Here is a 27,052-nt window from a genome sequence, read left to right as displayed (position 1 = left end):
GAGCAAGGGAAAGGGTGTGTGTGTGGGGGGGGGGGGGGGGGCTTGTGAATTCTCCCTTCACATCGCAATGGGAAATCGATCAAATGATCTAAGTGAAACGTTCAGCGAAAGGCAAAAAAAGGCCAGAGCCAGACTGCGCAAGCGCAGTGCCTGCCCCGAGCCGAGCCGAGCCGAGCCGAGCCGAGCCGAGCCGAGCCGAGCCGAGCCGAGCCGAGCCGAGCCGAGCCGAGCCGAGGGGCGGGGCCCGCGGGCGTCCCGGTTGCCTGGATACTCCGCGAAACAATCGCTGCCGCGGGCGCTTTCGGGCGGTCGCGGGGAGGGGCAGTTGGTCCTCACTTTCCGCGGAGCCCCAGGAGCCCGAGGAGGAGCGGGTGAGGCCCCCGGCCGGCCGCCCGGACCTCGCGAAGCCGGCCTCCTGGCCGCCCCCGGTCCCCCCGCCGGGCTCCAAATCCGGGGGAGGCAGGGCAGCCCGAGGCCCACGGGTTCGCCCTCCTCCACGCAGCCCATCTTGATTCTTCCCAGCCTGGTCCGGTCCGCGGAGAGCGATGCCGCTGCCCGACACCATGTTCTGCGCGCAGCAGATCCAGATTCCGCCGGAGCTGCCGGACATCCTGAAGCAGTTCACCAAGGCTGCGATCCGCACCCAGCCCGCCGATGTGCTGCAGTGGTCCGCGGGGTAAGCGCCTCGGTGGCCGCCGGCCGGTCTGCGAGCCGGGTCGTGCCCCTGGCCCTCCCGCCTGCAGCCCCGGTGCGACGCGCGGGTGGTGTCTGCACCTGAGGACCTGTCTAGGAACCATCCCGGTTGATTGAGTTTCCCAGCAGTCGCTGCCAAATGCTCCCTTTCCTGCAAAGGCATGACAGCTCCACTGTTGGAGACTGGTACTTGCTCAGACCGAAACTTAAAAAGCGATTGCATTCGGTAAAAAGTTTCTGCATTGTGTGATAAAATCAAACTACTCCACTCCCTTTATTTTATTTGTGAAATGGTTTTTTACAAGGTTTCTTGTAAGGCTAAGCTGCTCATTCTGGAGAATCCTCCCACCCTGTTGAGTTTTTTTTTTTTTTTTTTTAAGATTTTTCAAAAATTCATTTATTCGGGGGCGGTGGGGAGGCGCGGAGACACAGGCAGAGGGAGAAGCAAGCTCATGCAGGGAGCCCGACGTGGGACTCCAGGATCATGCCCTGGGCTGCAGGCGGCGCTAAGTTTCTTAGATCAAAGCCCCCGAGGTCATGTTGGGGTAATTATCCCAATGCTGCAATAAGGTTAAACTTTGCTCAACTTAGTTCCCAGAAGGCAAATAAGCCTTCACCCTTTCTTGCAGCATTGTAGCTATTTTCAGGAATGGTCATAGTTTCAAAGTTACAAAGTTAACAGGCCTTAGAACCTTTAAAGTAAACCCATTAGGTTTCGAAAGGAAAGCTCTTTGCCTCTCTTCAGTAGACAGACTTAGAAACTCAATTTTATGATTACAAGAACCAGTATAAAATTAAATGTTTTGGGGCACCTGAGTAGTTCGGTAATTAAGCGTGTTCTTTTGGCAGGTCATGATCTCAGGGGCCTGGGATCCAGCCCCAGGTGGTGCTGCTTGTTCAGCAGAATCTGCTTCTCCCTTTGTCTCTGCTCCTCCCCCTGTTCATGCGCGCTCTCTCTCTCTCTCTCTCTCTCAAATAAGTAAAATCTTTTTTAAAAATTAAATGTTTTAGTAACTAGCATGTCAGATTTCACTGACCTCTAAATGGTATAAATAACCAAGGTGAGTTAGTTTCCTTTGGCCACTATAACAAATAACCACAGATTTTGATGGATTAAACAACAGGCATGTATTGTCTTATTGTTCTGGAGGCTGAAAGTCCAAAATCCGTTTCACCTAGCTAAAGTCAAATTGTCAGAGGCCCTACGGAGAATCGAATCGCTTGCTTGCTTGCCTTTTCCCGCTTTTGGAGCTGCATTCTTTGTGTTCTTTGGCTCATGGCCCCTTCCTCCATCTTTAAAGCTGATGCATTTAGGACCCATCAAGATAATTCAGGATAATTTTTCTACCTCAGAATCCTCTCTCACATCTATACAGTTCCTGTCACCATGCAAAATAAGATACACAGCTTCCAGGATTAGGGGCCCTTAGTGAACCCACCACAAGGCTACTTATTAATCCAGTGCTTCACCTTGTGACAGGCACTTCTGTCAGTTGCTTCTGCAAGATTCTCTCAAGGGTCTTGCCCAAAAAAATCATGGCCTCTGGTTTTAACCGTCATTCAAGCATCAATGAAAGGACGCACAAGCGTCCTTTGTACTTGTACTTAACAGAACATTTGTTCTGTACAATAACATTTATTATTTGTACTTAACAGAACATTCCGAGATTAAATCATTTTCTTTCTTGGGACTTTAAATTATTTTAATTTAAGCTTCACTTTAATTTAAAAGGCATAATTGAGAACTTTCTGGATGTTCCATGCAACTAATTTTCTCTCAACAATTTTGGAGCTTAGGAGGAAAAGCAGGCGTCATTCACTAAGTGGTGCGTGTGAAATGGGCTTGTATGAATCCCAGCTGTCGCAGCATCTGTTGGGGTGAGAGGTTGCTCAGAAGAGGGCGAATTGCTCTTTGAGGTTAAGACAAGGCTAGGGCATTCCGGGGAGAGGAACAGCATACGAACAAAGGAGAGGTGACAAGAAGAAAAACAAAAAAGCTAAAAACAAAGCAGAGAACCAGGAATCACAGGTGGGTACCTGCTGGGGAAGATGCACAAGCAAGGCTTTCAGGTGCACAGGTCCATCAGCCTGGCCCCCAGCTTGATGCGGCCACTAGGGGACCGTCTGTGTTCTGTCACCAGTGCCCCACGCAGGGTGCCCCTCTCAGGGTGCCCCGCGCAGGGTGCCCCGCACAGGGTGACGGGGGGGGGGGGGTGTGTGTGTGTGTGAGAATTGGTCCAGTGCTAGAGGCTGCTTTCTGCTCGCATGTGCCTCCAGGGACTAGCACCGGGAGGCTTGACCCTCTTGCAGACTCTCAGCCTTGGCCCTGTTGAGCCCATGACAGGATAATGGCTGGGGAGTGTGGGGGTATGCGGGTGTCTGGGCAGTAGGACCCTGAGCAGCATCCTGACCTATACCCGCTAGAGGCCAGTAGCACCACCCACCCCCTCTTGTGACAACCACAGAGGTCTCCAGATTTTGCCCCCGGGGCAGTGGGTGGGAGGACTGTTGGGAACCACTGCTCTAGAGGGTGTGGAGCTGGGTGATGGGTTCGGTCGGTGAGGAGGAGGAGGAATAAAGTCCCGGAGTAGGTGAAAACCCTAGTGAGGAACAATATGGCAAAACTGAGCCCCCGTGCCTCCCCCCTCCCCCAGCCCCTCCATCACCTTAGATCTTCCTGTCCGCCTTTGCTCCCACATTGCCGCCCTTGTTTTGACTCCCCCTCCAACTGTTAAGTCCACTAAATATGGGTGGAGGGAGTAAAGGGGATGCATGTAACATTTCATTGAGCCCAGCAAATACCCATGTAGCTACAGCTGTCTTTGTTACGCGATCAGATGTTTCTAATCACTCCTATTTTTTCCACTCTGACCTGTGGCCCTGGTGGATGACTTACTGTTCATTTTCCAGAGTATATTGTTTCTTTTTCTTGTGTTAGTCATCAGAATGGCAGCTGACGCGGCTTCAGCAGCCAGGACATGCCTGCCCCCCTCCCCCCATCCCCCCCCCCAGCAGGAGGCCCACGTGTACCCACTCCTAACTTGTTGCCCTAAACTGCTTCCAAGCCCCCACTGGCCCCCAGTAGAAGCGCCAATATGAGCATCGTCCCAGAAAGGAACAACTCGGGGGAAAAAATACTAAAGAAAATCACTGGGATCCCTGGGTGGCGCAGCAGTTTGGCGCCTGCCTTTGGCCCAGGGCGCGATCCTGGAGACCCGGGATCGAATCCCACGTCAGGCTCCTGGTGCATGGAGCCTGCTTCTCCCTCTGCCTATGTCTCTGCCTCTTTCTCTCTCTCTCTCTCTCTCTCTCTCTCTCTCTGTGACTATCATAAATAAATAAAAAAGTAAAAAAAAAAAGAAAAAAAAATCACTAAAAAAAAACAAACAAAAAACAAAAAACAAAAACAGGAAAAGTGAAGGGTGGGGGAGGGGTGGAGCAGACAGGTGACCTCCCTGGTCCCAGGCCTGTAGACTTGAGCAGAGATGGCTGAAGTCAACCCCCTTGGAAAGCAGCATGGCCAAGCAAAGGGAAGACCCAACGCCAACTGTCAAAGTAGAATGACTGGACCATGACGTTTCAGTTGGGTCGTTGCCTTCCTACCAGCCTTCCTGGTCCCCTCCTGGCATGCGCTTGGTAAGAACTACGTGTGTTTTGGGAGCCCCCGATGCCCTGTTGCAGCTTGAGCTCACTGCTCCTATGAGCCCAGTGACAGGGACTCCCATTATCAACTTTGCAGACAGAGAAACTGAGGCATGCCTAGAGGGTTAAGTTGGAGAACTGAGTGGAGGAACCAGCCCGGAAGCCCAGCCCTCAGACGCTAGTGTCCCTGGGGTTGCCCCGGGCACGGTCACCCTCAGGGCTTGTGTGAGAAGCTTGCCTGAACCACAGGGCCTTGTGGGGTGGATGAGCGGTCAGAGATGTCTGTCGCCATTAGGTATTTTTCAGCGTTGTCCAGAGGAGACCCACTTCCTGTCAAGGACAGAATCGAGATGCCCGTGGCCACGCAGAAAACAGACACAGGCCTGACTCAAGGACTCCTGAAAGTCCTGCACAAGCAGGTAGGAGAGGGTCTCAGTTTGCTCTGAGCTTCACGGTTAAAGCGTGGCGGCTGCACGGACGGGTGACAGATGCGCGGGGTCACCTCTGCTAGGCCTGCTCTCCTTGCACAAACCTGCAAGATTCATTCAAGGGAGGGATTTGCTGTATTCAGGGGCTTTCCTCCAGTGGAAAGAACCCCAAACAGATTCATGGTTAGATTGTAGGCAGGTGAAATAGAACTTCTTTTAAACACCAAATTAAAACACTTAGTTGGCGCTGGACCATACACAGGAAAGTTCCACTCTGGAAATGGGGGCCATGAGGCTCTTCTTGAAGTATGTTTAGGACTCCTGAGTGGCTCAGTGTTGAGCGTCTGCCTTCAGCCCAGGGCGTGACCCCAGGGTCCTGGTATCGAGTCCCACATTGGGCTCCTCGCAGGGAGCCTGCTTCTCCCTCTACCTGTGTCTCTGCCTCTCTGTCTCTCTCATGAATAAGTAAAAAAAATAAAAATTGTATACGTGCTCAAGAAACAATCTGCCAGCACCTTCCTGTGAAGGACACACTGCCCTTTGGCTGGTGTGCGGTGTTGCAGAGAGCCTGGCCGTGGACGAGACCCCTCCTGGCCAGCCCTCTCCTGCCACCTTGCTTGTAGAGACTCAAGTTAATAGGGAGTCTGTCGCCCAGCCAGGTGGAGCCTTCCTAACGATTGGGTTGTGTTGCTAAAAGTGACATTGTTGGTAGAGCCTTGATCTTTTTTTTTTTTTTTAAGATTTTATTTATTCATGAGAGAGACAGAGAGGCAGAGACACAGGCAGGGGGAGAAGCAGGCTCCCTGCAGGGAGCCCGATGGGGGACTCGATCCCAGGATCCTGGGATCACAACCTGAGCCAAAGGCAGTTGCTCAACCGCTGAGCCACCAGGCATTCTAACCTTGATCTTTAAAGTGGTTTTTTCCCCATTATACATTTTGACGTACAGTGCTTCTGTGCAGGACACACTGACTTCGAAAAATAGGATTATTCCATGGTTGTCTATCTTAAGGGAACACAAATGATCATTGGAAGGAGTAACTTGGGAAAAAATATGCCGAAATTGCTCAAAGCTTTTCACGTAGCACGCTGCCATTAGCAGATCGCAGTGGTGACCCATTTTCACAGATTGTTTCAAATAATGGAAGGAAGGCATTTATTTTCAATTTTGAGATTTCTTCCATTTAACTATTAACAAGTTTAGTGGGCTGGATTTTAAATGCTTTTATTTATTGAAGTTCATTTTTTGTTGTGAAGTGTTTCGCACAGACAGCAGAGAATCATCTACCCAATGCGTGTATGCCCCTTTTGCTCAGTCGTGACATTATGCCATATTTGCATCACAGGCCTTTTGACTTCCAAGAAGTAAAACATCCCCTGCTGCCCCTTCCTGCCACCCCTTCCTGGCCAGGCCCTCCCGCCGCACCCCTTCCCACCTTGCTCTCTCAGGGTAACCGTGTTGTGAGTCCAGAGTTCATCTTTTTCCCTGCATGTGGTTGGGTACTTGGACACGTGTTAGTATTCATAAGCATTATATTATTTCACAAGTTTTTAAAACTTAAAGAAAAATACAAACTTAAAAGCTTATAAATTTTGTCCCACTGTGTTTTCTATACAGTGTAGCCACAAGCAGTATGTGGAATTAGCAGATCTTGAGCAGAAATGGAAAAATTTGTGCCTGCCAATAGAGAACTTCAGGGCTCTGTTGCAGTTGGATCCTTGCGAAGACAAGATCGAGTGGATAAAATTTTTAGCGCTTGGATGTAGCATGCTTGGTGGGGTACGTACCTATGAGTAGCATATGAATAATCCCGTGTAATCATAGGCCTGGTTAAAAATAAGGTAGGTGTTTCAGTAACCGAAGGAAACACTTTCATAACTTTAGTAATTTTGTCTGAGAGAAGCGATTCTTTTTCAGGTGCCTGTTGTATTTTTAGACTTACAGTTATTTTAATTTGCAGAAGTTAAAGGCTTAGGAATACTTCCATTTAAAAATTGTTAACAGTAGATAAAATATAAGGATACTATGAGAATGCATGTAGGTGCTAGAAGAGAATGCATCCATGACTTCTTATTGAGCTACACATCATTTGGTAAACAGATAATACCATGTTTTCCTCATCTATGGGAAGAGGCGTAAAATTATTTTATAGTTGAGTTAAAATATGTGGTTAGCGGCTAACCGATACGGTGCCACCTTGACGATGTTGAGTGTGACCCTTGGGAAAGAAGACACAGAGGACCCTCCAGTCCCCACGGAACAGGGGGCTGCTACCCAAGGAGGGCTGGGCAGGGAGGGACTGGAGCGTGCGGATTCGGCAGGACTTCTCTGGGGATCTGGAAACTCTGTCTTCAGCTCCAGTGTCCAAGTCTCTGTGAGACACGGGGGCCAGGCGCCAGGGAAGGGAGCGTAACCACTCTACACTCGCGAAGAAGGGCTTTTTTTCCCCCCCCCCCAAAGATTTTATTTATGAGAGAGAGAGAGAGAGAGAGAGAGGCAGAGACACAGGCAGAGGGAGAAGCAGTCTCCATGCAGGGAGCCAGATGTGGGACTCGATCCTGGGTCTCCAGGATCACGCCCTGGGCCAAAGGCTGCGCTAAACTGCTGAGCCACCTGGGCTGCCCATGAAGAAGGTTTTTTTTGTTTTTGTTTTTTTTTTTTTTGTTTGTTTGTTTGTTTTTAAGAAGGGGTTTTGGAAGGAGCCCTGTCTCCCCTTGCTGCAGAGGTGAGCAGTGCAGTCATTTTACCCCCCTGCCTTGTCTTTGGGCCGCTTGGAGCGTAACTGGATCATTCACAGTCCTCGCTTCATGGTGCACACTGTTCTCTGACTCTAAGTCTTAGAAGTCACTTTGTGTGAGGAGCGCATGAACCCCCGGTGACCACTGCCCCAGGCGCCTGTGCTCTTCCTCCATCCCTCCCCCTGCAGCCACTGCCGCAGATCTGCTGCCTGTGGGCCACGTACACACCCGCAAGAAATCCATTATTTATTTTCATGGGTCTTAACTTTATGAAGAGGTCATTGCTATTAGTAATCTTCTGGAACTTGTATTCATTCCCAATTAGATTTCTAACTCTCCCCATCTGCATCATCACAGACCGCTGAGGGTCATTCGTGGCCTGATGTGTAATATGTACTCTGTGAATAGACCACCATTTACTGGTTCTATTAGTGGCCCCAGCGAGAGAGTCTGAGACCCCAGTAGAGCCTGGTGTGGGCTGGTTGCTGCACAAGGGCCCAAAGCAGGGTGTTGGCCAGCCCTAGAGAGGTCGCCCCCCTGGGCTAATGGGTGCCGGGGACCCTCCTGCAGCTACGAGGGGCTCAGATGTAGCAGGGGGCGTGGGCTGGTAGGTGGGAAGGACAAAGACAGATGTGCCTACTGAAAATGATTCCACGTTGCTCTGTTCATCTGGAACTCTGGAAGCAAGGTTTTCATAATATAAAATTAATATCTAATATTAGAAATTGTGGTTTGTGCCTTTAAACATAGCTGTGAAATTTAGGTTCTAACAGTGGTGAGAAAGGACATTTCGTATTTTGGGGATCCATCTCTGTAATTTTAACTCCCCCAATCATGAAAAGTAAGCCCTGGGTTGAAAACCAAGCCTGGAGCAAGAGATGGGGTCTCTTGTCCATGTGCCGTGTGGGACACTAGGTGGAGACATTTGTCACCTCCTGGAACTGAGCAGAGGGGAAGGGACAGGGAAGCCATCACACAGGGCCTCTCCTTTCTCCTCTCTTTCTCATCCTAGCTGGGCAGTGTGGGGTCCTGGCCTGTCCCCTTTCTATGCCACCTCAACAGTGTGTTTGCTGTGGGTGGTGGACTCTGAGGCCACGCGGGCGGGGAGGGTCCCCTCTGGTTCACTGACCACGTATGTATTGGGGGAAGGGTAAGCGGAGAGGTGGGGGAAGGATGGAGGTGTTGGCTTTCCTGGCTGGCCACTCCTGCCCCTAGTGCACACAGCTCTGGGGCGACCAGGCCCGATGGGGAGAAGCCACTGTGTGCCCACGTTGGCTGGGGTAGCTGGGAAGTACACCAACCACACAGAGCTGTGACTTGGAGGTGACGAGGTGACAGTTTTGGTGTAGGTTGGCATTTTTGCATCCATCTTTGTTTTTTTCTTAAGGGGGAGGGGACGAAGGGGGAGAGAGAACCTCAAGCTGCTTTTCACTGAGCAGGGAGCCCGATGTGGGGCTCGATCCCAGGACCCTGAGATCACAACCTGAGCTGAAGGCAGACGCTTCACCGACGGAGCCACCTAGGTGCCCCTCCACATTTGTTGAATTGGAATCTAGTTGCTCCTCTGTCAATACAACAGACTCTGTTTCTGCTTCCTTCATCCCCGGCCTCTGCGGGCTGCTGGCAGACACGTTCTCTGAGCTCTTAGACTCCTCCAAATCACTGGTCAGACGAACCGAGCTTAAGGTCTCTACAGAGACCAGAGCCTCTGCTTACATTTCAGGGTCGTCCTTCCCTCCTCCTCCCTCCCTTCCTTCCCAATGTTTGTTGAGTGCACAGTAGGCAGGTGTGCGGACCCCTGGAGCCGGTGGGGGGCGGGCGCCGTGGGCTGGCCGGGCAGGGGGTGCGGGGAGGGCTGTGTTCTCCAGCGCTGCCCGATACTGGCCTGGCAGGATGATGGTGTGGTCCGTCGTGACCCTTTACGTTGCTGCAGCCCCTGCAACAATCCTAAGCATTAAAACCGTGGATCAGAATTCTCCGTTTTTTAAGCGTGAAGATCTTTTTTTATTATATTAAAAAAACTGAGAAGGAAGTGCCCCATCTCCCCTGCACCTGACTGAGAAGGTCCATGATGACAAGCCCGCAGCCCGACTCTGTGAGGCCCCGAGAAGCACTGAATCTGGTTCCTCACAAGAACATCTCCCCATGTGCAGAGGCAAATACGCACGTGTGCTACGCCGTGTTTGTCCACGCACACGGCTTAGGAACGGGCTGCACGTCGAACGTCCTCGCCATGGGCTGTGTGGTCCTTGATCCTCCGGGCAGCCCTCCAGGAAGGGCCTGTTCTGGGAACCTCGCCAGCTCAGTGAGTCGCCCCAGAAGCGGCTGAGCAGGATTTGCACGCAGACCCCGGGCTCGGAGGCGCCCAGGAGGGAGGGCCTCAGGAGCACGCCACCCCTGGGCCCGATGCCGAGGGAGAAGAGAGCCTGCAGATTCCTGCCCCAGAGAGTACGACTTGGGATTATCGGTGATGTCATTTGAGATCCTGGAAGGATTCTTACTCAGAAAGGCGCTCAATGTCAGCCTCCCAGCGGCACTCTCCAGAGAATCCCCAGACCATCACCCAAGCACAGCTGTGCTTCCCTGTGTAGGACTGGGCATCTTGGACCATCATCCGGGCGCCCTGGCAGCCCAGTGGCAGAGGCAGCGCCCGGCTCACCCCTCCTGCTCTCCACTCAGATTTCCCAGCTAGGTCTCTAAGCCCATCTCAGGTGGGCTTAGACTCCAATATTCCTTTCACCCTGTGGCTCCGGAAAAGGAGCCCTGCATGGGTGGGAGCCCCAAGTCACAGGCTTGCTTGATAGCTGCCCCGTGAGTCAGGGGAGCTGCTCTTGGGCCCCTGGATGCCCCCCCCTCCAGCACCAGTCACCCCACTGCTGGGTGCCCCCCCCCCAGGGAGAAGAGAGGAGAGGCGGGTGCACTTGACCCCCATGCCTCCACTGGCCTGCCACTGGGCTCACACGGGGGTGCTCCATTCTCCTCTAGACGACTGTGCCCCGGCCAGCTGGAGAACACCTGTCTGCCAGCCTCACCTGCCACGAGTCCACGATACGAGCTGTACTTTAGAGGAGAGAAAAACCGCGAGGGGGAGGAAGTAAGTGAAAAGGACCTCCAGCTTTTTTAAAAAAAAGATTTTGTTTATTCATGATACACAGAGAGGCAGACACAGGCAGAGGGAAAAGCAGGCTCCATGCCGGGAGCCCAATGTGGGACTCGATCCCAGGACCCCAGGATCACGACCTGAGCCAAAGGCAAATGCTCAACCACTGAGCCACCCAGGTGCCCCCACCTCCAGCTTTTTAAAAGTGGAATTTGGGGGGTGGGACCAAGCTTCAAGTGCTGCTTGAAGCACTGAGCTCCATCTCCCGAGCACCCTCAGGTCAGGCCACACTCGGAGTGAGGTCCCCTCTTCTGGGCAAAGGGGTCCCTCTGTGTGTCGTGCAGATAGCCACTTCCTGGTGAGCTAAAAGGGAATCTGGGGAGGTGCGAGGTGGCTCTGGGTGTCCTCACAAGAGCCCCAAAAATTCTGAAACAGACCCCACAGCACTGGCACTGCCCACACGCTCAGGAGACAGGCGCTGCAGGCCTGTTTTCCTCCCACATCTCTGCCTTGATGTCACCGGCTGGGGCTTGGACTGTGCTTGGCAGGAACCAAGGGCAGCGCATGCCCAGGAGGGGGCGTCGGCCCACAAGCCCCTGGGCCCAGGAGTCTGTGCCCAGGAGACAGGCCCCCAGGGACAGAGCCAGGCAAGTTGCTCTAGGAATCCTCTTGGATATAAAAATTGCCACGCACCCCGTTGTCAGCCACGTTCACACAGGTAACGTCGCCGTGCCTTTGCGGGAGGCAGTGACACCGGGCCGGCTGCACGTCCGCTTCCCGTAGGTAGCTGGGCCTGGAAGCATGTGCGGCGCGTTCACAGGCCACCTGTGCCGGCTGCGCGCCAGCTGCTGCCTTCGGCGCCTTCCTTCCTCAGCCTCTGCCGCCCGCCACGACATCAAGGCGAAGCCAACATATCGACGTGTCTCTGGAAAGTTGCAAGCAAGGAGCATGGATTGTAAAACGGGCAGCTTTGTTGTCCCCGAGCCCTGTCGAGGACGGCCCTGCGGGGCGGGCGGGCAATGCCGTGGCCGCGGAGAAAGCGCCCCCCCAGCAGGACTCGGCCGCCTCTCCCGTCAGAGCATCATTTTGCCCCAGGGTGAGACCGGGCCACGGCCTGGGTCCGGGTGGCCTGGTGAGTGGCTTTCCGGGTGCGCCAAGGCCCAGCTGGGGCGCTGGGGAGCTCGGGGCTGCTCAGGCCTCCTCGCTGCCCGCCTGTGCCTGGAACCCCCAGACCCCCAGCCCTGGGGCTCTTCCGGCACTGGGGGGCGGGCCTGCTGGGTTACCTGGGCCTGGACCCCCAGATTCTCTGGGCCCGTGGACTTCACTCGAGTCCTTTCGTGCTCTCCCTGCCGGAAGCAGGAGGGATTCCCCGACGTTCCCGAGACGCTGGCCAAGCTGGAGCCTGGAGGAAGCGCGCGGCCGCATCAGGGGTCTACAGAGGGCCAGCCCCGCAGGGATGCCAGTCGGCCAGGGCGTGGGCCGGGGAAGCAGGTCCATCCCCAGGCGAGCCTCTGGATGAGGCCAAGCCGGCGGCACCGCAGTTGGAGCCTTGGACAGCCCAGCATAGCGGTGCCCAGATGCTGGACCCACAGACACGTTGAGATAGGAAATGTGGCCCCAGCCAGGCGTGTGTCCCTAAGGATGTCAGGATCCCTGTCAAGCGGGTCTGTGTGTGACTCTCCCCACATGGGTGCCTGTCCCCCCTGTGTTGTTCTCGCTCTTTCCTCCTCAGTGCAGCCCCTAAATGTTAGCAGCCTGCTCTCTGCGGAGGCAAAGGGTCCTCACTTGCAGCCTGAGCCCCCAAATGAGGAGCACATGCTTCCACCGTGCCTCATTTCAAGCTACCGGCCTGGTCCCTGCCGCTCTAGGGGGCTCTTGTGAGATCACTGGGGGTTGGGTACAATCTAGTGCTAAAGTGACACCATCCTCCACTCGACGTCGGCAGTGGCTCCTTATGCCCTCCTGGCGCGAGGGAGGGGCAGCATGCCCCAGGCGTGCGCCCTGTAGGATGGGGGTGGCTTCTCCAGGGACCAGCGTTTGGGCCAAAGCCAGGGTTGGGTGGAGTGACCAACCCAGATGGAAGGAGCATGAACCAGGTGCACAGCGCACAGGTGAGAAAGGGCTGGTTCTTTCTGGAACGGAGTCAAAGCCCAGAGCAGGGCCAGCCCTGTGTGCAGCCTGCTCAGAGCCTGATCACAGGGGGGCATCAGGACAGCAGGTGAGGCCCTAGAACCCGCCCTCCACAGGTGGCCCCTCTGCTTGGTGACTGTTAGTTCTGTCCGTCCCCACCTGTGTCGTGGCGCTGAAGGGGCTGGAGCATTCCGTGGCTTAGGGCCCACCTTTAAGGAGAGTGATGCTTCCTCATTCCCATCTTAAAAAGATTTTATTTATTTATTTGAGAGAGAGAGAAAGCGAGAGAGAACTCGACAGGGAGGAGGGGTGGAGGAAGAGGGAGAAGCAGACTCCTCACTGAGCAGAGAGCCTGATGTAGGACTCGATCCCAGGATCCTGGGATCATGACCTGAGCCGAAGGCAGACGCTTAACTGACTGAGCCACCCAGGGGCCTCCATTTTAATATAAAATAAAATCTGTGGATTAGAATTCTTTTCAGGCCAAATGCATCTTGAGCATACCTTTCCTTTTTACTTCTTCACCAATAGCAATTATAAATTCACCTAGTTCCTAATTTAGATGGAGAGAATACTTTTTGGAGAATTTCTGTAAAATACACTCAAGCGTCTATTCCACTGCTGTCTCGTGCTTTCATTTTAGTGATTCCAGGTAGTAACTGTTTCCCCACCTGGTTTGTGGTGTTTCTAGTCACTGAACAGTTCGATGAAGCACCTGTGCGAGATCCTCACCACCGACCCCGAGGGCGGGCCTGCGCGCATCCCGTTTGAGACTTTCTCCTATGTTTACCGTTACTTGTCCAGAATGGACTCGGACATACATGAAGTGGACACGGAGTCCTACCTTGCGACTTTAAAGGACACTCTGTGAGTATGAGCACTTGCTGGGCTTGGGGTGTGTTGATCCCTAGAGAAGGTCTTTCCTCTCTCATTTCTCCAGTACCTTTGTATTGGGTGATCCTGTATCTGCTGGGAGAGAGCCACATACACTGCACCCCAGATGTCCTTGAGGTGTCCCTGGGGTGTCCCTGAGGTGTCCCTGGTTGTCCCTGGGGTGCCCCTGATGTGTCCCTGGGATGTCCCTGGGGTGTCCCTGATGTGTCCCTGACGTGTCCCTGGCCTGTCCCTGATGTGTCCCTGGGGTGTCCCTGATGTGTCCCTGACGTGTCCCTGGGGTGTCCCTGAGATGTCCCTGACGTGTCCCTGGGGTGTCCCTGAGATGTCCCTAAAGTGTCCCTGAGGTGTCCCTGGTTATCCCTGAGGTGTCCCTGGTTGTCCCTGAGGTATCCCTGGTGTGTCCCTGATGTGTCCCGGGGATGTCCCTGGGGTGTCCCTGATGTGTCCCTGAGGTGTCTCTGGTTTCCCTGAGGTATCCCTGGTGTGTCCCTGGTGTCCCTAGTTTTCCTGAGGTATCCCTGGTGTGTCCCTGGTGTTCCTGGTTTTCCTGAGGTATCCCTGGTGTGTCCCTGGTGTCCCTGGCTGTCCCTGATGTGTCCCTGGGGTGTCTCTGGTTGTCCCTAAGGTGTACCTGGTGTCCCTGAGGTGTCCCTGCGGGTGTCCCTGAGGTGTCCCTAGGAGGTGCTGAAGGCAGCTAGGCCACAGGAGGCCACTTTTCTTCAAGAGTGATTCAGGCCAGTGGTGGACTAAAGTCCGGTTCTCTTCAGATGTCAGAGAAATGTATCCTGTCTCTACAAAAAGTTTACCCAGAATTTCTCTCGACTCTTAAGTCCAGTGTATCAGCTGGTTTGACGTTGCAGCAAGTTAGAGGTGACAGAGAAGAAGGCGAAGGCGCCTCTCAATGACCCCACAGGGGGAGGCTGGGACTCCTAGCCTTTGTTCTCTGAATGTGTATCCAACGTGCCCCCTTCTGTTCTTCCTGGGATCCCGCCCATCTCGCAGCATCCCAGAGCCATGCGGGCTTTCCGAGACACCCCACCCCCACCCCAGCCCGGTGCACCCCTGTCTCCCTCCCTCCCTCCACCCCTCTGGGAGTCTCAGCCCTTGGCAGGCTCCCTGGTCCTGTCACCGAGCTGGCCTTGCTTCCCAGCTCCAGACTCAGAGGTCAAACCGCCTGCTTTCCACTGGGACGTCTGGCCCACACGCCAGGCTGGAAGTGTCCCCACAGAAATCCACCTTCCTTCCCAGACGTTTCCATCCTCAGTTTCCCCCTTCTGTAAACTGCGTTGCCATCCCCCATGAGCTCAGGACAGAGAGGTCGGCACAGAGGTGTGGATGACCCTGGATGACTCCTGCTCCCCCGTCCCCGCGTCCCTCTATCCATCCCTGTGTCCCCGTGCCTGCTGCCCCTGGCTCCAGCCTCTACAGCCACCTGTCGAGTCACCTCCCAGAAGCTTCCCACCCTGGCCCTCATGGCCTCTGGGCTGGACAGAGTCTGGGCCCCGCCGCCTGGTGTCGCTCCTCCAGGTAGCACTCACGCATCCTCTGCTCACTGCGCGCCAGCCATGCGGGTCTCTGTGCCTTTCACGCAGGCCATGCCCCCTGCCCCCCAAACACACTTGGGGCCCCAGTGCTTGTTCTTTTGGAGCATCCCAGCCCCTTTGCGTGGCTGCCCCACAGCCCTACTCAGAGAGGCCTCTCCTAGAGGGTGCTCCCCATAAGGCAGCTTCCCCGCCCTTGGTGTCCCTCTGGGAAGTCCCCTTACAGCGAGCTCTCCCATGCTCAGGGACCTTGTTGGGGGACGAGACCCTGGGGCTGCCTGCCCCCTGCAGGTGGTGAAGGTGGAGAGGCTCAGGGACCTGCCTCCAGGGAGTGCGGTTGTCCGGCAGTGGGAGTGGGTGGTGGGTTCTGGTGGGAAGACCCCTGGAGGCACCTAGACAAAGGAGGCTTCTGCAGAGGTGCCAACATGAGCCGCCAGGAAGGGCTGCCCAGGTTGGGGGGCTAGCTGGGCTTGGGGCGTGGGCTCCAAGTGGGAGCTGCTGTCATCCCAGGCCGGGTGGTGGGGGGCAGGCCTCGTGAGCTGGTGGGCCTGTGGAGTGGCCTGGCGTGGTGGAGGTGTCCAGTGAGCCCGGGTCCGGGCTGGAATCCCCGGGGATGGCCGACCATGTAGCAGGATGAGGAGAGCACTGGCAGCGGAAGCTGGAGCTCCAGGCTTGGAGCGGGGGAGAAGGGAGCAGGAAGAGGAGGAGGACCCTGGCAGAGAGGGCACCTGGGAAGGCCGAGGGGGCGGCGAGGGTCGGATGGGCACTGTGGCCTCCGTGGAGCTGTCCCTTACCTTGTGACCTTGATGATGGTGACTTCAGAGGGGGCTCCGGCTCCCCAGCTCAGCCTGCAGCCCAGGAGTGAGCAGAGGTGGCTCAGCCCCTGGAGGAGTGGCTGAGGAGAAAAGAGGGGGGCCGGCTGGGAGGCCTGTGCATAACCTGCTGCTGTGGCCCTGGCCAGGGACAGCCCCCTCAGGGCTCCTGGGAAAAGCTCGGATGCCCCACGTAACCCCGTTTGGGAGCAGCGGCTCACTTTCTTCTCCCACCCTCTCCCCACCCATCTTTGTGAACGTGCCAAGAGGCCTCTCTCCCCAGTGGGAGCGATTCCTGCCTATTTGGTAATTATTCATGCCGGGATTCACTCATGCTTTCATGCACGCGTTCACTCATTGCTCATCCAAGAGTGTTTCACCCCCACCCATGCATCCCGACTGAAGGGTGCTGGACATTGCCCTGCACTGTTGTCTTGGTCGCGCAGGTGCCGATGAGCCACGGGTCTGCCCGTGGGTGACAGGCCAGGCTGGGCAGCCCAAGCAGGGTCCAGGGCCAAGGAGAAGCCCTGGGGGCTGACGCAGGGTGGCTTTGCAGGGACCTAGCCCGGGAGGCGTGGGAAGCCCCTGGAAGGTTGGAGTGGCCCCTTCCTGTTTCCAGGAGGATCTGGCATCCTGCGTTCATGGCCAGATTTGTTCTGCAGCCGTTAGTGGCAGCCTGAAGTGAAGAATGAGTTCACAAGGCAAGTGCAAAGAAAATCCCACTCGGTGTTCGTGTTTCTTCCATCGCTTGGTGAATGGCCCTTCCGTAACCGGGAAATACACTCCCATGGCCCTCTGTTTCCCGTCAGTGCGACGAGGACAGCAAGCGCACTTGCAGAGGTGTCCTCCCGCCCAGGACAATCAGGGCCCGGGGCCGGGCATCATCCTCCAGCAGTCTGGTCTTTGGGACACTTCGGCCCCTTGATTCCCCCGGGGCTGTGAGAGGCACTTGCTGTTTATGGTAAACTACGGTTTAGAACCACTAATTCCTGTTCCAAATATGAGCCCTCGAGACAGTTCTCATCCCCCCCACTGACATAGAGAGTGAACATTGTTCGAGTTCAGTATTTTTATACCCATGGATGTTGGCAGGACAAATGTACGATTGTTCCCCATCTCTTAAACAAAAGAAGAATCTATAGATAAAAAGAAGAACCCAGAGATACGCTGTTAGCAATGCCAAAGTTTCCTAGATTCAAGACAGTCCTTTGGTTTTCCTGGACCAACGTTTCCAATAGAAGGATATTTTTGTTTCAGTAGTGACTAAAATTTGAGTGGTCAGTCAGGAAGAACCTATAAATATGATACTGATTTTTTTTACCTTGAAATAAATGCCCATTTTTGTAAAAGAAAACGGAATGCTTTAATTCTGGAGGTAAGAATTACTGATTAGAGACCAGAAATCATCCATTTTTCTAGGTAAAACTTTTAAATTATATTGCATTTCCTAAAAATTGTATTGTGTGCTCTGAGAAATGACTAATAAGTGCCTTTATCTGTTTCAATCTAGAGAATCTAGAAAGAATGGCATGATAGGACTTTCAGATTTCTTCGTTCTGACAAGGAAAGTTTAGGAAACCTCGAGAAGAAAATTCAGAAGACAGAGGCCATTAATACAGAGGAGAATACTTTTTAATGTCAAATAGTGCTTTTTAAAAGCTTGACACCAAATACAGCTTGTCTTTAACCACATACGGGTGCGATGTGAGTTTTTCTCATAGTGGAAGTCCATGTGGTCAGGTGTGCTGGGGATCTACATCCCGATTGCTGTCCACCATGTAGAGGATTCATAGCAGGAAAACAATCTCTTCAGATGCTACAGCCTGGGGGAGGGCTGATGGGCCGTTTAAGACCAGCTGCTCTTTTTCCTTTTTGGAACCTCCTGACCAGCAGGAATGCTGATGTTTGCTTGCCGACAAGCACACCTAAGGCACCCTAGGAAGAGTGTCATCTGCTGAAGCTGGATCTGTTCTGGGAGAGGTGTGCCTGGGGCACTCCTGCTAGCTGGAAGAGCATGATGGCCCAGGAAACAGAGTAGTCTATTTACCTGTTTATTTATTTAAGATGTTATTTATTTGAGAGAGCGAGAGCAGCAGGGGGAGGAGCAGGGGGAGACAGAGAATCTCAAGCAGACTCCTCGCTGAGCATGGAGCCCAACTCAGGGCTCGATCCCAGGGCCCTGAGATCATGACCTGAGCCAAAGTCAAGAGTTGGACACTTAACTGACACAGCCACCCAGGCGCCTCTGAAATAGACAATTTAGGCCAGTACTTGGTCCATGGAACAGAAATAAGCATCCCAGATCCTTTATTTGGTTTCTTTATATAAAGTCTTCAAAATGAAATGGCAGGAGGTAATTAGGTAATTTAGGTAATTTTTCTGAGAACTTAGCAATGGTTTGGCTTGTTGGTTCTCTGTAGATTGGCCACCATGCTAATAAAAGTTATCTGTGTTCCAACACTTGTGAAAACCCAAAGCTATGAGAAAGAATTTGCTTCAGAGAGGAGAGAGCCCTGTCCTATGTAATCACTACCTGAGAGCCAGGAACTGCCTCATCCTAGTTCTTTCCCAGAGGACCCTCTCTCAGGCCCAGCTGGAAGGTCAGCCACCGATGTCACTGAGTCAGCCCTGGAGAGAGCTGATCACACAACATAACTATCTAGAGGACCAAGGACAGAGTGGGGACCTGATGACTTTGGGGCCTGCTTCTAACAAGTGTCCATTTGGTAGAATTTGGAGTGAAACTTTCATTTTAATGGTCTTGTCAGGAGGTTATAGGGAAGGGACATAGAGCCCCAGTGTCCTATCATCACTGGAGGCCACTGACATTTACCAGAAGAACTTCAAGTTGCTGACCCGTCACGCTGGCTTAGGTCAAGAAGGGAAATTTGGACAGAGTTTTATGAGACTGAGAATAGATGAATATGATCATAAATAAACCTGCTAATGTGGACGTCTGAACTCAAAAATGTAATTTATGATACTTGTTCACTCTATCAAAAAATAAAGTGTTAAGGGAATGAAGTAGGTGAGTGGATAAATTCTGGGGCATCCAGACACTGGCATATTATTCAGCTCTAAAAGAAATAGCTGTCAAGCCAGAAGAAGACACAGAGGAAGTCTAAATGCGTATTAGCAGGTGAGAGAAGCCAGTCTGAGAAGCTACTTACTCTGTGGTTCTGGAAAAAGCAAACTATGAAGACAGTAAAAGATGGCTGCCAGGGATGGGTTTTGGCTATGAATAGAGCAAAGAGAGTGTTTAGGGCAGTGGACATACTCTGTGTGAACCATAACGATGGATACATAGTTAGGCATTTGTCCAAACCCCCAGAACGTCCAGCACCAGGAGTGAGCGCTCAGGTAGGCTACGGGGTCCTTCAGCCATCATGACTGCCCCTCTGCCGCTGCATGTTGCCAACGTGCATCTGGGCGTTACACCTGCTGCAACATGGCCGTGAGCACGCCAGCCCCTGTCGGTGAACAGTTGGTGAACTGTTTGTCCTTCATCGCAAAAGTAGGTCTTTTTTTTTTTTAAGATTTTATTAGAGCACGTGCATGTGCGAGTGGAGGAGGGGCAGAGGGAGAGGGAGAGAATCAGAAGCAGACTCTGCTCAGCACAGAGCCGGACAGAGGGTTGGATCCCACGACCTTGAGATCATGATCTGAGCTGAAACCAAGAGTCAGATGCTTAATGACAGCCACCCAGGTACCCCACAAAAGTGGGTCTTGAGAATGATCTTGTCATAAAACTGGAAATAGCATTCCCTCCAACAAATGTCCAGCTCCTCAGAGTTACCTTGGTCTGATGTGATGCCCCACGAGGGACCTAAAGTTCAAACAAAGAGAACTGGGCACAGAAACATGAACTTGCCTTTGTCTAGTTGATGCCACCTGAGCATACATATTATCTATCTCAGGGGATGACCAAAATGCAAGTTCTGTTTCTGGTGGAGGGGGGTAAATGCACATCTGAACAGCCAAATTCAAGCTGGGTTTCCAGAATATTCTTTAGAGTGGCCTCTGGGTCAGTAGAGTTGGAAGTGGTTGTCTATCCCAATCCCGTCCCCTAAAATGCTGGCCCACCAGCCGTCCCAGCAGGGACTCTGAACATAGCGGGTTAGATGTGACCCCAGCCCAAGATCTTGAAGCTCTGTTCCTGTCCCTCCCACAACATGCAATGGGGTCTTCCTCTGCGTCACTCTCAGCCCCAGAAGCTCTCCCTCCAAGTCGACTACCACCAGCGGGCTCCCAAGTGCCCAGACAGAAGGTGGAAAATAAACTAATTTTATAACTAACAAAGCGTGTAAGGGAGGGGAGGCACTTTTCTGTATCATTTTTCCCGGAGAGCCTCCAACACTTGTTCTAGTGCCTAATTAAGCTACCATGCTGCGTGCCAAAGCTGGATCGTCTGCTCCTCAACAGCTAGATTCCTAATACTCGGCCAGAGGGCCTCGTCTCATTAAAGAGAACACTTTTCCTGTTCCCTTGCCGATTTGGACTCTTCCTGTCCCGCAGCTGAATCGCCTTTCTTCTTCATACCCTGTAGTTATTTCTTTTTAAAAACAGCCAGAGGAAGTTTGGCTTTCAATCAGACTGCTAACTGTGTTTGGGGGGCTCACTCACATGGTTTAATTAATAACCACAAGCTTGTTGCAAGTATCATTAATTAACATGTTGGGTAAAATAAACCATTCAAGTGACTGGAATGTTTGAACAAAAGAGCTCTAGAGGGAGGGAGACCTGCAAAGAACACTCCTCCAAAGCAGGGAGATGGGTGGGGTTCCTGAGAGGATCCTTAGAGTTTTGGAACCATCCAGATGGTCTCATCTGGATTCAACACCAAGGGAGCCAAAAGAGATTATTCCAATTAGAGTCACTTAAAAAACAGACTTTACAATGATGGGGAGTGAGCCTTTGAAAAAGAAAAAAATCCCTGGCATTTGTGAGGTGTGGGTTTGCAATAGCTGCTTTCCCTTCATTGCAGGGGACTGGGGCGGGGTCAGGGCGGGCGGGAAGCAGGATGGGAAAGGCCACAAGATACACACGGGCTGATGGTGATTTGACCTTATGACTTAGGAGCCATGTCCCTGCAGCTGCAACCAGAATGATTTGGTCTTCAACCTAACTCTGTATTTTTTCATCTTTAAAGAAAGCAGTTTTTGCTGTTTGGTGCTCATGGTGTGCAAGAAAGAGAAAAGGCAGAGGTAGAGACAATTCTGGAATCTGCAATCATCTGGCATGATGAGTTCTGAAGCATTTGGGCAGGGCCATGAATTTGTTCTGAAAATGATTTAGCTGCAAGTTGCTTGTTTAACTTACAATTAGCTATTATTTCCTGGCAATCATGGGCCTACTTATGAGTTCTTGTAACATGAGAAAATCTAGCTTTACAAATGGTTTTCAAATGTAGGGAGATTAGTATGTATACTCAGTTTCACAATTAATGAAGAAGGAATATCTAAAGTAATCATTTATTGAGTTTCATATTGTTATTTCCAAAATTTGAGTCCTATAATTTTTTTCAAGTCTTAAACCTTAAACCAAAGGTCTTTGAAACACTTGTAGGCTTGAAGCTCTTTGTCTTGGTGTATAAAGAATGAAAGTGGTCAGACACTCCCTAGGGAAAATTCTCTTATGCAGAATTAGTTCTCCTTGGTTACCAAAGCACCTTCTCTTTGGAACCACCTGACGTGGGTACAGGAGTGTAATTAACACCCTTTTCTAGGAGATTGAACCAAACTAAGAAGCCAAGGGCACCCTGGTCTACCTTCCCCACGGCTGAAGCACACTGATCTAACCTCACACTTCTGACCCCCTGACTCCCTCCACATCAACATGTCTTGTATCTGCTCCATTTCCCTGGTGCTAGCTCTCCATGAGATCACAAGAGCCACAGGGAAAGGAAACCAGATGGACGTTGATACATTAAGGCTCCATCTTTCCTGATTGAGTCCTTCCCAGGAGCCGCGTGGATGGTTGGTGTGTAACCCACCAGAGTGGAGCAGGTGTCAAACTTTCCTCTGCTCATATGGGGCCGACATAGACCTGGGATAGAGAATGGCTCCCTTCTGGGCACAGGGGCTACTTAGTCACCATCCAAACCCCAGTGTCATGCTTGGATCCAACATGAAGTAGAGTGAACTTCATGTTGTGAGTACCCCGGCAAACGCTGTCCAGTGGGGCCTCAAGGACACCTGGGTTGGGATAACACCTGGTTGAGATGAAAAGTGCATTTTCCAGCACCTGGTAAGGTCTGGGGCTGTCCTATGGGTTTTATAGCTCATTGGATTCTCACACCAACTGCAGGAGGCAGGTGCTAACATTACCCACATTTTCCAGATGAGGACCCAAGCGTGGAGTGGGCCTCCTGTTAGGGACATGATTTCACAGAAGACTTACCAATGCATGGGGAAAGGGGACGAGAACCCATGAGGGTGGGCGCAGGGCCCTGGGGCAGCCACAGGAGGGACTTTATGGCTGAAGGCCTGCAAGGGTAGGGGGAAGCTGTCACAGGGGTTTAGAGAGGCTGTGAGCTGGAGAGAGGACCCCAGGCAGGAGCTGTGGAGCTGGTAGGGGAGCAACCAACACCCAGGGGCCTCCCAGAGAGGCAGCCAGGGAACCAACACTCCTATCTCATTTACACCCCCTCCACTCTGATCCTCTGCCAGGGCCTCGTGTTGGCCAAGAAGAACCAGAAACCAGAGGAAAGGAAGCCTCATGACATGAGGTCAGATGTCTCCACTGGCGTGAGGAGGAATAATGCTCAGGATGAAGACGGAAACACCCGGCACTCATCATTTGCATGAAAAATGGGTGAAGGGCACTCCTATCTATATCTCCGTATTTCCATATGCACGCTGATAGACACAAAAAGGATTTCTGGAATGATGAGCACATAATCGAAACCGGTAGAAACTTCTGAGAAGGAGAAGTAGCCTACTTTCTGTTGTGTGACCTGATCTACTGTTTGATTTCTCCCTCGTGCACTTATTGTATATTCAATCCATCCAATCACCAATCATTAACAAGAATTGCTGTTTCTGAGCTTTTCACGCTGGAGCTGGAAGGAAGCAGCCCTTTCCCCTCCTCTGGTTGAGGAGCCATAGGGATGTAGGTCCCCAGAGCTGTCTGTGATGATAGCAGCTAGCAATTCCACAACACTTACGTTCCATTGAAACACAGAAGTTGCCGAGAGACTTCATTCTTCATCTCCAAATGGCAGTTTCGTCTACATCAAGCAAATACACACCAGGTCCTCAAGGAGAGGGGATCATGCAAGGCCTGTGTACACCAGGCAGGTGGTGGCCTGAGGGGTTAGGGTCCTCGCCCTCTCCTCTCTGATGGGAGTACCACCTCAGCTTAGGCCCCCCCCCCCCCACTTCATGCTCAAGGCCCTAACATGCTCAAGCAAAATGAAGGGAAATATCTGTTTTTTGCAATAGATGCAACCTGGATTTCTAAATCTATAGAAATCAATTGAATAGTGGCACCAGAAAGATATGTCTAAGCCTTGACCATGGAACCTACAAATGTGGCTTGATTAAAGAAAGGGCCTTTGCAGATGTAATTAAGTTGGAAATCTTGACATGGGATCACCCTAGGTTTAGGGTGGACCCTAAATCCAAATACTGTTGTCTCTATAAGAGAAAGATGGAGGAGGATTTGAGACACAAACACAGGGGAGAAGGGGATGTGAGGACAGAAGCAGAGCTTGAAATAAGGCAGCCATAAGCCAAGAAACACCTGGAATCATGAGAGGTGGAAGAAGCAAGGAAGGGTCTTCCACTAGAGGCTTCAGAAGGCACAAAGGGAGTCCAAGACGGCGGAGGAGTAGGAGACCATAGTTTGGTCTGGTCCCAGGAGCACAGCTAGGTAGCTACTAAATCATTCTGAACCCTGCAAACTCAACCAGAAATCTAAGAAGAGAATATCTCAACTCTACAAATAGAAAAGCAACCACTTTCTGCAAGGTAGGAGGTGTGGAGAAGTGAATCGGAGGCGATCTATGGGAAGATAAACCACTGGAGCCTTCGGACGGAGTGCAGCCCAGCCAACACTCCATTTAGGATCTCTGGCCTCAGCAGGGGGACAGAGTAAACTGGCGTTGTTGTCAGTTCCCCAGTGTGTGGTAATTTGTACAGCAGCCCGAGGAGACTCATACACCCCATTACCTGCCTTCTTGCCAGCTGTGTGCAAAGGGGCCACAAACTAGACATAACAAATGTTGGCCGCTTTAGGCGGTGAGGTCTGTGGCGATGTGTTCTGCAGCGATAGAAAACAATTACAGTTCCTGATCAGTTTCTTCCAAATTGTAAATGAATATATGTATCTGAGCCCGAGCCTTGATTTTGCGGGGGGTTTTTAATGACCCAATATTAAAACTGTGTGCCTATATTTAAGTGGTATTTTAAAATGAATTGCACATTTGTTAAAAAAAAAAAGTTTGGGGAGCTTAGTTGATAGTGTTTGACTCTTGATTTCAGCTCAGGTTGAGATCTCAGGGTCATGGGATTGAGCCCCATATCAGGCTCCATGCTCATCAAAGAGTTGGCTTGAGATTCTCTCTCTCCTCTCCCTCAGCCCCTCCTCCTGCTCACACACACGCACACACACTCTCTCTCTCAAAAAAAAAAAAAAAAAAAGGTTGAAAGTCTTTAAGGAAAATAGAAAAAAGATGAGCAAAAGTTGATCATTGTGCCTACATAAATGTGTTCTAGAAATCTGTGACAATCGCAAGCCCACTCTCCTTTTTATGCCAGCAGCTTCCTCCCTAAGCCCCGACACCCTAGAGGGCAGATTTCTGGCAAGTTCTGCTACCATGGCGCCATGGGCACTTCTGTGCCATCCCATCAGTCATGGCCAGGACCTTTCCATGGACATTTGGATCTCAGCCCTGGGAGCCTCTTCCCCAAGTGCACCATCCCAATCCTTAGGGCATGGCTGCTCCTTATTAGAACTGGTATTCATTTCCTCTTTAGTGTTCTCTACTTCTTACCAGCCAATTCCTCATACCCCCATCCTGTTACAGTTACTGATCCTTATCTGACACTTTCCCCTTTTTGAAGTACTACGTGGTTCCCTCTCCTTATTGGACCCAGACTGTTCTCCAGCAGCAGGTGGCTCCCTGTGCTAAGTATCAGGTGGGTTATTTCAGAGACCTGAGGTGACACAGCCCCGTCTTCAAAAAGTAAACATGTCCATGCTAAGTGGCAGAGCACAAGGCTCTGAAGTAAGAGAATGGTTCTAGATCTTGTCCTGCAGCTAAGTATGGGATGTGGGTGAGGGTAGGGATTGCCCAATATGAGCATCTTCACCTGTCACCCACAGGTGGTGGACTGCAGGGCCTTTGTGTGAGGGTAAAAGCTAAACTCCTGTGACAGTGACTCAACACGGATGTTCACTCTCTCACAAAGGGTCCAAGGAGACAGGCTGCTTAGCTCCACACAGTCACTCAGGGACCCAGGTTCTGTCCATTTTTTTGTCTGGCCATCACTCAGGGTGTCGCTGTTCACGGGAAGGTGGACGGCGTGGTGGAGACAGGCTTGATGCCTTAAGAGCCAGAAGCACCAGTGGTGCCTGTCACCTCCATTCCAGTGGGTGTGCATCTAGTCACGGGACCATGCCCAAGCGTGCAAGAGGTTGACCAGTGGAATCTCCAGCTGAGTGTTGAGGAACCCAACCGCAACTCAATCATGTGGAACAAGTAGGAGGAGGTGGGGGACACTATCGATGTCCACCGTCCACATGCCAGCTCTCCCAGACTCCTCCATGCGTCACCCCAGCCACCCACAGTCAAGGAACGAAAACCTCCTTGTCCTTGTGGGAAATCCATTCTTCATCATTCTGCTTTTGCTTTACAGTCAAGATTCGTAGAGTTTGCAAAAACGTCTTTTAATTCTGAAGAGTAAGGAGGTGGCGTCTGTGACTAACAAAGCCTCCCTGTGCACCTGCTGGGGAAGACAGACTTTTTTCCTCCGACATAACAAATTAGAACCCATCTGGGATTTGAGAAGTCTGAGCTAAGGCTTCCTGGATCTGTTTGGATAGGGAGCAATGATGAAAAGTGAAGGAAATGATTGTTTAAAGAACCCTTGTGTGTCAAGTAGAAGGGGGGCTTAAGAATTCTTAGACACTTGACTCTGCTGTATGTAGGACGCTGGTGTTTAAGGATCTGGGGAGACTGAAAAGAATGTCACCCGTCCTCAGTACTTAAGTGTGCTGGGCACTGTTGTAAGACCTTAAAAGTGATAATTCCTCTAATCCTCACAAAGATACTTTGACATCAGGGCTATTATGTCCATTTGAGACATATGGAAATGCAGGCAGAGAGAGAGAATTTGCCCCCATTCGTGCAGCTGGTAAGCAGTAGATCTAGGATTTGAATCTAGACCATTCGGCTCCAGAGTCTGTGCCACCAACCTTTCTGGTAAAGCATCGGCTAGCACACATTTCGGGCTCCGCGGGTCGTGGGGTCTGTCCCAGCTTCTCCGCTGCGGCTGAAGGGCCAAAGCAGCCACAGACCACGTGGAAGCGAGCAAGCGTGGCTGCCTTCCCATTAGACTTTATTTATGGACACGGGACTTTGAATTTCAGATCATTTTCACGTGTCACAAAATCTTTCTGTTCTTTTATTTTTTTATTCAACTGTTTAAAAACATAAAACCCACTCTTGGCTCGCAGGCTGTTTGCTGGTCCCTGGTTTTTGCCATTAACCTTGATGCTCTTAAGACTGGGAATCACGTCCAGAGCCTGAAGGTACCGGGTGCTCTTGGAAGAGCCTCCCGGGCCCTGTTCCCTGAAGACCCGCTGCCTTCCCCGGGGAGGAAGGCGCTCCTACTGTCATTCGCACTGGGTGGAAGGAGAAGGTGAAGCATCCCTATGACAAGGCGGGACAGGGTCACGCTGCGGATGAGGATCGGTGATGAGACCTGTTGGTGGACGGGCAGGAAGGATTGGGGTTAGCATTCAAGGCGCTTGCAGGAGCGTCGCAAAATGGGGAAATGAAGGGAGGGCGTACGGGGCAGAAGGTTGGGAGGCAAGGACCCCGGGGCCTCATTGTCTCTGCAATTT

At 52.0% G+C, this 27,052-nt stretch overlaps 1 protein-coding gene across 2 annotated transcripts; it reads left to right on the top strand.

Moving 5' to 3' along the window:
- Positions 1–211: 211 nt before the first annotated feature.
- On the top strand, positions 212–17,674 carry ROPN1L (rhophilin associated tail protein 1 like). 2 transcript variants are annotated; one of them, XM_038583323.1, is made up of 7 exons: positions 212–371; positions 523–676; positions 4,631–4,754; positions 6,382–6,543; positions 13,424–13,599; positions 16,539–16,683; positions 17,493–17,611. In XM_038583323.1, exons 2-6 carry the CDS (start codon positions 546–548, stop codon positions 16,660–16,662), a joined length of 717 nt encoding a protein of 238 aa, XP_038439251.1. In that variant the 5' UTR covers positions 212–371; positions 523–545; the 3' UTR covers positions 16,663–16,683; positions 17,493–17,611. The 2 variants fall into 2 exon arrangements, with proteins under 2 accessions (XP_038439251.1, XP_038439252.1); XM_038583324.1 differs by lacking the exon at positions 16,539–16,683 and having other exon boundaries at positions 213–371; positions 17,493–17,674.
- The last annotated feature ends 9,378 nt before the right edge of the window (positions 17,675–27,052 follow it).

This window comes from Canis lupus, chromosome 34 (assembly GCF_011100685.1).
Source record: "Canis lupus familiaris isolate Mischka breed German Shepherd chromosome 34, alternate assembly UU_Cfam_GSD_1.0, whole genome shotgun sequence".
NCBI classification, from domain to species: Eukaryota; Metazoa; Chordata; class Mammalia; order Carnivora; family Canidae; genus Canis; species Canis lupus.
This window is presented reverse-complemented; position numbering and strand designations above follow the sequence as displayed.

Bases quoted from the DNA above. Each gene is read 5' to 3' on its own strand.
- ROPN1L (XM_038583323.1), top strand. From the start codon at position 546: ATGCCGCTGCCCGACACCATGTTCTGCGCGCAGCAGATCCAGATTCCG. The intron at 6,544-13,423 runs GTACGTACCTAT...TGGTGTTTCTAG, and splicing joins GATGTAGCATGCTTGGTGGG to TCACTGAACAGTTCGATGAA. The intron at 13,600-16,538 runs GTGAGTATGAGC...GTGGCTTTGCAG, and splicing joins GCGACTTTAAAGGACACTCT to GGACCTAGCCCGGGAGGCGT.